This window comes from Pteropus vampyrus, unplaced genomic scaffold (genome assembly GCF_000151845.1).
Source record: "Pteropus vampyrus isolate Shadow unplaced genomic scaffold, Pvam_2.0 Scaffold125, whole genome shotgun sequence".
NCBI lineage: Eukaryota > Metazoa > Chordata > Mammalia > Chiroptera > Pteropodidae > Pteropus > Pteropus vampyrus.
In genome coordinates this window covers 1,566,588-1,575,722 of record NW_011888906.1, presented here as the reverse complement: position 1 = coordinate 1,575,722, position 9,135 = coordinate 1,566,588, and the positions used below count along the sequence as shown (strand labels likewise).

The 9,135-nt window shown below is 45.2% G+C and overlaps 1 protein-coding gene across 1 annotated transcript in view; it reads left to right on the top strand.

Annotated features, from left to right (window-relative positions):
* Positions 1 to 3,828, top strand: part of TTI1 (TELO2 interacting protein 1) — a 33,000-nt gene extending 29,172 nt beyond the window's left edge. Inside the window, exons 6-8 of the mRNA XM_023534451.1 lie at positions 1,198 to 1,456; positions 1,748 to 1,835; positions 3,341 to 3,828. Of these exons, the coding sequence (XP_023390219.1) occupies positions 1,198 to 1,456; positions 1,748 to 1,835; positions 3,341 to 3,359 (366 nt within the window). The 3' untranslated portion in view covers positions 3,360 to 3,828. The remainder of the gene's footprint in view (positions 1 to 1,197; positions 1,457 to 1,747; positions 1,836 to 3,340) is intronic.
* Positions 3,829 to 9,135: the final 5,307 nt, after the last annotated feature.

Genomic DNA, 9,135 nt, shown 5'->3' with positions numbered 1-9,135 from the left:
AAGGCATCCTACAGAGATATATTTACCATGGCAAACTCACATAAATTAGAAGAAGAGCAAGATGAGGCAAAGAAAAATGATGGGTAGGAATATAAAATGAAACTAAGACAATTGGCAAAGGTATTTTGGTTTTCTGAAAGATTCTTCAGCATATACCAGATCAAAATACAAGCTTACATGTAAAATGTATCAAATTGCTAATATTTTTTTCTACAGCAAAATACGCAAAATGATGTGTGTGAGAGAGAGAAAGCTAGAGCGAGGAGAAAAAGAAAGGGAAGAGGGAGGTTGGGAAGGGGAGGGAGGTCTTGATAAATCTTATTCAGATGTGCGGCTTTTCTGTATGAGAATTAATAGGTTATGTGAAATGACAGCAAGCTTAGAAAAATGAAAAAATGTAAAAGACGTGTGCACCGTAACTGAGGCTGCTTTTTCACCCCCAGACACGTTGGGGACACCTGAGGTCTGTAAGGCCTTGTGCAGTCCAGCCAACGGACCTGAAAATAAGTGCCTTATTCTCTACCAAGTCCACAAACAATCTCTGTGCTGGTTATGCCTTGCTTACCAATTTTTAAAGAAATTCCTATTATCCTGTAGACTTAGTCTTGTGCAGCGGGGCAAAACGTTTCAATATGTTCTGCTAGAGAAAGTTTAAAATGAGACATGCAAGGAAACTAACTGCCTGTTGTGAAAGATGGAATGAGGGCAATATACGTAAGAGATTGGGCAGTGGAACGAGGAAATCCATCTCGGCTCTGGCCACTGGTGACCCTGGCCTTACTAAGCCAGGGGACCTCAGCCAGCCACTGCCCTCTCAATGCCTGCACATGGCAGCAGCTGGGCCTCTGTGTGTGTGTTTGTTCAGCTAGCTGGAGTTAAAAGCACAAGTCTTTTCTCGGAGGATGTTAGGAAGATTCAAGAGATGATCTATGTGAACTGCTTTAAGGTCTTTTTATTTTTTTTAACAAAAAAGGGAGGAAAATCAAGGGATTAATCATATTCATCCAACCCAAGATTCCTTTGAATTATTCTCCGTGTAATCTGTATTTATGGATAGAAGCAGCCATGCCTTGGGAGCAGAGACCTCCGAATTCATAACTGGCAGAATCACAAACCATAGGCAGGGAATTAACAGCAGTAATTCTATTTTTTTCAAGCAAAGACCTAAATGAAATTGAATTACCAAGCATTCTTTAGCTCTCTCGCTGCCTTGGCGATATTCAGTCACCAGGTCGGGGGCTGTTTCTGCAGGTTTTGCGTACCCTGGGAGGCAAGTGTGGCGATTTTCTCCGAAGCCGGTTCTGCAAAGATGTTCTGCCAAAGCTGGCTGGCTCCTTAGTCACCCAGGCTCCTGTTAGTGCCAGGGCTGGACCAGTTTACTCCCACACACTGGCCTTCAAGTTACAGTTGGCCGTCCTGCAAGGCCTGGGCCCCCTCTGCGAGAGTTTGGACCTAGGTAGGTACCAGGCAGCCTCACCTGGACACACATTCTCTGCCTTGTCTCACCCCCACCATTGCACCGTCTGCTTAGTCGTGCTCCTCTCGTCTCCCTTCGTGTGCTCATCCTTCAGTCTTACTTCGGCCTCATTTATCTACTTACCTTGATGTGTTTTTGACTTGTGGGATGGAATAAAGAGCCCACGGCATCTTGCCTAGCTGTCTTCAGTTTTACCAGACAGCAGTTTGTTACTGCTCGTTCCAAATGAAGTCTGAGGGCCAAAACTTGTTTTGTTTTTCCTCTCCATAGGTGAGGGTGACCTGAATAAAGTGGCCGATGCCTGCTTGATTTACCTCAGCGCCAAACAGCCCATGAAATTACAAGAGGCTGCCAGGAGGTACGTCTGCTTGATCATCCGCATCTCTTTATGTTTGTCCTAAATTATAGATGATTTGCTAATGGCAAGCAGAGGTGAGGCATCTCTGCTCTTTCCTCTTCTCTCCCTTACCAGGTTAAAATGATTTTTTTAACTGTGCCAACTCTAGAGATGGCATTTTTACTAGACACGTTTCTCTTTGTAAGTAACCTTTACCTCTACTGCAACGTCAGCAGCAATTCCAGAAGGGCAAAAAGCAGAAAGATGGTGTGCTGAAGGGGACAAAACTCTCTCCTGGTTGGAGGATGATCTGCTTTTAGGCCTTGCTCGGCTGGTGACCAAGTGACCCTGGCACCTCTGCGGGCCTCAGCTCCCTCATCTACAAAATGAAAGCATTGGGTTACTGATCTCGCATACCTTGACTCTAAGGAGCATCTTAATGGGCATCAGGTGCTATGAACCCTCACAAATTATATGCAAAATTGGGTGTGTGCAAGCAGGTACATATGTGCCTTTTTCTAGACAGGGTTCTTCCCATTCGTCCAATTATAATAGGAGTCTATGAACCAAGAAATGTTAAGAACCACGGGGCTAATGGCTTAAAGGGCCTTTTCTGACTGAAATTATGTGATTCTCATTTCCAAGTTTTGCTTATTCAAGAATAACTGTACCACCTCTAATGGGAAAAAAACTCTGTCTGGTTTCTTGAGTCCTAAAGGATTTTTCTCAAAAGCTAAAACTCTGAGCACAGCAGCATTCCTGAGACTTGAGACCCAAAATGCACTCCAGCCCCTTTTCCTCAGCTGTCTGTCCATCCGGGAGCAGCCTGTGCCCTGGAACTGTCATCCCCCGCCTGTCTGCTGCTGGAGCAAAAGCTGGCCTGTCTGGCCTGGCACTGTGTACTTTGCCATGTCCCAGGGCAAAGAAATAGTCCCTCCCACTTCTTAGGCTTCTGGAAACATGCCCCTCTGTGGGATAAGAGTCATCTCGTTCCCTGAGGGCCTGAAAGCTGCTCTGAGAAATGAGGAAAGCCAACTCGCTCCCTTTTAAACCTTATACTCTCAGAGTGACAGAAGTCTCTTTTTGAATTGATTTATTGTCCTTTGCAATTTTTTTCTCTTGATTTCCCCAGTTCCCTTTCTGTCTCTTTCTCATCACATCCCCTAGGCCCAGAATCAGTCATGTTTTCTGAAGCACAGGGGTGCATCCCAACCAGCTTCTTATCCCTATACATTCCTATTCCTTAGAGAACCAACTTAGGGTGAAGGCGATCCTCCCCGGGCAGTGTCCCTGGAGCAATCGTGCTGTGACTTAAAAGACAACTCAAGAACATAATGAATTCATCTTGAAGTAAATTCTTCATGTGCCTGTTAGAACCAAGAGTTACAAAGATGTGATTTTCATAGTTCCTGTTCCATTCTTTTTCTACCCCCGCCCCTTATTCGTCCTTCAAGTTTAGACTCATCAAACAAGCTAATATTCGCAATTTATGATCTTTTCATTTCCTTTTTTTTCCCCACTAAAAGCAATTATAAACAGAATTAGACCCTGCTGAATCTTGACGTGGTAGACAAGGTGCCCGGGAGGAGGAAACCGCAGCCGGACCACTTGATTGCAGCGCCTTTGTTCGCTCCCTCGCATTCCATTCCATTCCATTCGGGTCGAGTCAGATGACCTCGCTCTTGCCAGGCTGGGAGGGAAGGAAGTGCAAGGTTGATTACTTCACAGACACATCATCTGCAAACTTATTTTGAAGTCAGGGGAGAAAAATCAGTGTCGTCCTTGATCTGGAGCCGCTTTGGCATCCCGATTCAAAAATTAATAAGCTCTGTAAATGGAAGAAGAAGCCTGAGACAATGGGAAACCTGGTCTCTTTGTGAGCCTCATTACCGAAAAGAGAGAGGGAGATGGGTGGACTGATTAGCATTGAAACCGTCTTACCTACAGGGAATGATGAACAAGGTCCCTTGAATGAGACAAAAGTCTCCAGCTCAGTAAATGGCCTCACCATCCATCCAGTTGTTTGTCTTTAATTCTATTTCCTCCACCCCGCTCATTCATTCTAGAAGTGAAGCCTGTCTACATAACTAACAAAACCTCTCTTCAAACTGCTTCTCTTCACCTCCCAGCCGCCAGGTCAAGCCAGGGCCACCCTCATCTCTAACGACCACAGAAGCCTCCTTGCTGGCCCCCTGCTTCCACTCCTGCCCCTCAAGACTCTCCACACAGCAGTCCATGACACCCCCCACCCACTCAAGGGAGAAGAGAGGCTGTTGTGTTGGTTGCCAGGGCCCAAGGGGCAGCCCTGTAGCCAGAGGGTTACAAAAGCTCTAGCCTCAGCTCAGTACTCAGAAGAGCCAGGAAAGCCAAAGCCGTCCAGAGATGCTCCGGCTCCCTCAGAGCTGGTGAGTTTTTGACACTGGACAGGTGACCAGCTTGCCTTGGAAGTGAGTCTGGCAGGTGGGGGTTGGGACAGCTGAGGGGCAGCCTCCCTCAAGTTGGAATGGAGGCAGACTCAGCCACTCCATAAAAATTCGTCTTTGTGTGCGTTACACTTGGGTTTTTCCTTCCTCCTGTTTGCTTTTCCTGGCTCGGAAGAATGACCAAGCCTGTGTTTGCTTTTTTAATTTGTCGTATTAAATATAGCCTTTGTGGCAGGCTTTTACATCCAGGCTGTAAACTCTAGAAATGGAAATTGATCAGGGGGTGGTTGATATAACCAAGGCTATAAACGCTAAGAACGGAGATGCCATTCCAGTTTAATGCTTTTATCTAGTGAATGTGCCTTGTAAGGAGGGGCGTAAATCTTGCAACTGGGGAAGGGTTGGGGGTAGGGGCAGGGTATAACCTTGCTGTATTTTACCACCAGGTGTCACTGTTAACTGGCTATGCAAGAAAAATACCAGCTCCCCCAAAGTCCATCTAGTTAAATAACTTCAGTGGATAACAAATGAGAAAATCATATTTGAAGTTGGGAGGAGGGGTCAGCATAACAAGCTGTAAATAAGGTAGTGTCCCTGAGGGTGCATTGGATCACAGAATAACAGGTCATGTCGGCCATGCCCCCACTTCAGCCATGGCAGAGGTGAACTTAACTGATTTAAGCTCCCATGTGGCCTGGGAAGCATCTGAGATAGCTCCCAGAATGCAGTGGGCCTCCATAGTTCTGTGCCTTTCTGGCCATGGAGCTTTCTTTTCCTTCCCAAACATGAAAGGAATGTGAGATGCAAGCCTATGCCCCAAATTTCTGTGTGTTTCCTTCAAGCCAGCACATGCTCTCAGTCTGGTTTAAATCAACTCAAGCCTATGCCCCAAATTTCTGTGTGTTTCCTTCAAGCTAGCACATGCTCTCAGTCTGGTTTAAATCAACTCCATTAAAACCACACTCCCTGGGCCTATCTGAGCAGCCTCTGAGGTTCCCTGTCTTTTGCAGGGAGGTCTTAAATCATCCTGAATCTTTCACGCTGGGGCTAAAAGGAAGGAACTAGGCAATACCTGTTTTTAACAAGATGAAAAGTCCATGTCCAACAAGACTCAGGGTGGAGAAACAATGTACTTCGGCCACTCGGTCTCCACCCCCAGTCCTACCTCCACCTGCCAACCCCTGAACCCAGATAGGGATGCAGGGTGCCTGCTGATAGTGACCTAGTAGCCGGCTAGTGCACCTTTTGGTTGTGCAGGTACTAGATGTTGCAGTCCTTGGGGGCAGGATGCCCACCCAGCATCCTTTGCCTAGCCATTATATATGAGGGCAAACGGTATCCACCAGTCTTGGAGGTGGACAGACCTAAATTCAAATCTTACTGGCTCTGTGACCTTGAGCAAATGACTTAGTTGCCTTATACCTTATTTTTTTTCCCCTATGAGCTGGAAGTGGTAACACCTTTCTCCCAAAATCACTGCGCAGGTGAGAAGGCATCTGCCCAATGGTGCTTATGTTCCAGAGGTGTATGTATGTGTGTATGCATGCCTATGTGGGATATATATAAATACCAAATATATGTATCATGTATGTGTTATACAAACACATATACACTTGGGCATGGTATTTTTTCTTGTAAACCTGCTTCATCTTTACTGAAATCTGAATGGAAGTTTTTACCTCAGAATGATCTTTTTCATGTTAATTGTGCCACTTCCCCCTATCTCCCATTTGCTTGAGAAGTCAGGACCGGGTTTGAAGGTTCATTTACTGACTGACTTCCCTGCTTTCTTTCTAGCAGTAGGATCTCAGCTCATCAAAGAACCAGCCAGTGCCTTCAAACCCTGGACGAACACAGACTGGCACAGGCTCGTTCATTTCATCCCTGTCAGAGTCCCAACGCCTCTCTTTACCCACACCTGGCCTATTATATTTGAATGGATCAGGAGCCACAGAGGTGATCCGTTAGTTCAGCTGAGCTTGAAATTAGTAGCTCATCTTCGTAAATGGTGTGGGCAGTTTGTTTGAGCTTGGGCTGCAAAGCTGCCTCCGCTTTGGATTGCACCCAACATGGAAATGAGGGCACTCCTAATACTTTTCCTTTTGACATTTGATTAATAGTTGACAAATCCAGACCCAAGTAGTTAGTTTTCCCATTATCCATCTTTTGACAGGCATTGCTGCTTTTTTTTCCTCCATGTTCATTGTTCTAAAAATAAGCTTGGATCTAAAGCTGTTCACTGTGCATATATAGGCATGGTTTCCTGGTGTCAAAGATAAGAGACATCTGCCATGCAGATTACAAACAAAGTGGGTGGCTGGGTTTCAGATCTGAAAGCAGGGACCTCTGTGCTACTTACATCAAATGCTACCCATCCTTTCCCTGCTTCCTTGGTGTTATCATGTGATTGATAATCTGCCAGGGTCAACCATTTTACCACTCAGTGGGAAAGGCAAGTCTAGGGGGTGTGTGCGCATGTACATACCCTGCTGGGTTGGGAGCCAGAATTCTCTTGATGCTTCTGGCACCTGAACCACCTATGCAAAGTGGATTTCAGATATCAAAGGCCTTGGCAGACCTCAGGGTAGCCATTTCTTCACTTTGCAGGGTCTGTGGTCTGTCCTGAACACCTAAGAGGCTGGAGTAAATGTGATGATTTCAGTACCAAGTAAAGTAGCCAGGGAAATGGCCTCGATTGTCTCATCATATGTGTATTTATTTAAAATATTTTTGGAGGTGAGCCAAAGATTTCAAAGATGAATACAGTTAAGAGTTGGCCTCACATTGCCACTCAGTAGCGGTGTAACCTTGGACAAATTAATTTATATCTCAAAGTGTCAGTTTCTTCATCTACAAGGCTAGAATATGCATATCCATTATTTCCCACCTAATAACAGTTATTACAAGAATTCAGTAAAGGCATGTAGATTATTCAACACAAAATATCAGCACAGAGTAAAAAAGTCAATCAGTAGTAATTGTTAACATTATTTAAACTTTCTCCTTATTCCAAAAAATACCTAGGGCATCTTATAAATTAAGTGTATGCAACAAGAAAAATAGGAAGTGAACAAATTTTTTAAAAGGAAAAATAAGAGGAAAACAAGATGAAACCGGGGTTGAAGTTAATATGTAAAATGCAGACTTGGAGCTCTGCACCCTTGCTGGAGATGCGCCTTCAGTGTGGCTCCGGGCTTCCGAACAGACAGCAAAGGGAACGCATCTGTGGTGCAATCCTAGTCATTACTAGAATAAGAAAAGAAAGCTTTTCGGAAAGAAGCACAGCTCTCTGTGGTGCTGAACCTTAAGAAAATTTTTTCATGGGTCATCTGAGAAGAACACTAGGTACGGTTGTGACTAATATCCCTAACACCCTTGCAGTAAATACAGAAGTACATTTCCTAGAGCTGTTTCTTAACGGCATCCGTCAGTGGAGGCTGCTGGCGTAGTGCCAGAGCGTGGGTTCCAGGAAAACAGTTCAAGGAGGAGGGGGTGGCAAAATAGGTAGGCTGCTGCGACGATGTCTTTATCTTCAAGGGTCCAAATCTTCCAGGGAGGAGCAGGAAACACTGCGTGTGGCCTGAGAGTGCAGCCAGCTGGTGCCAAGGCCCAAGCCTGCCGCGTTGGTGCTCGGCACAGGGCCACTCTGAAATCTGTGCCTAGCAGCGTTGTCGTCGTGGCATCTAGGCCTGCGGGAGGCCTCCAGGCAGGAGAGGGGGCCAGATGGAAGGGGCTGCTTTTAAATCCTTTCCCAGTGGGATTTACATCCTTCTAGGTTCTGGTTTATTTTTGAATTGCCTGTAGCAGATTGGTCCTCTCAGCGTCGTATCTTTTTAAATATGCACAAAGCAGTAGAGTCGTTCCACGGCATTTATGATACTTTGTCCTGTGGTACTTCGGGGTGCGATTAGCATCATAAGCCTCTCCTGGTGTTAACGGTTTTAAATCCTGTCCCCATTGCACTTAAATATTTTTACTATTTAAAGTCTGTGAGTGTGTGGGTTAGAGTTTGATTGATAGATGAATGGTCTTGAACGGATATAGTTAAGTCTAACGAGAACGTATAGCTGGAGAGGTAATTGGTAGTATTTATTTAGAGAGTAAATCATTGCTTCAAGTCATAATCCTCCATTTTCAACATTTAGAAACAAAAAACGACCTCCGTGCAGGGAAAGATAGCTAAATTGAATAGCAAAAAAGGACAGGCTTGAAATACTGGTTAACCAATGAACCAAGACCCATTAGAGTAAATTACCGAGTATAGAAACGTCGGCCCACTGCTCGCTGGCTAGGACACATCGACACCCTGAGCATCCATTTGTTCAAAAGGAAACACACAGCCTCATTTATCGCATCAGCATGTATGGAGTCACAGGAATGGCCAGAGAAAAGAGCGTGGAGGCTGTTCTGCCAGAGAGGGAATAACAGGGAAGCTAAAATGATTTTGTGGATAAGGCTGCATCATGTTCCTAAGGAGACATTCCTGAATAACTGCTTTAGAAGCCCCAAATAAATAAACAATTAAACAGATCACAAAGCCACTAGTTTTTTTTTTTATCACTGGCACTTACACAAACAGCTCGTGAGAGCATTTTATAAATCCAGAAAGAGACAAGGAGCAGCAGATCCCTCCAGCAAGTAATTGACAGAGAAAGAATAGCTTGTCACCCCGGAGAGCTCAAAGTTCTGACTTTCAGTTGCAGTTTGTTTAGCTTTGCTGGGCCTTGATTGGCCGGCGGTTTTCTAGAGAGCCCTTGGAGCAGATGCGGTCTAGACTGAGATGGTGAGGACACTCGGTGATATTGGCGTCTGCAGCAGACGGGTTTCTTTTTGGTTTTGCTGCTTTCGGGGGGAAGGGTGTGTGAACTCATTTGACTTAACGGCGTAAATAGCTAATG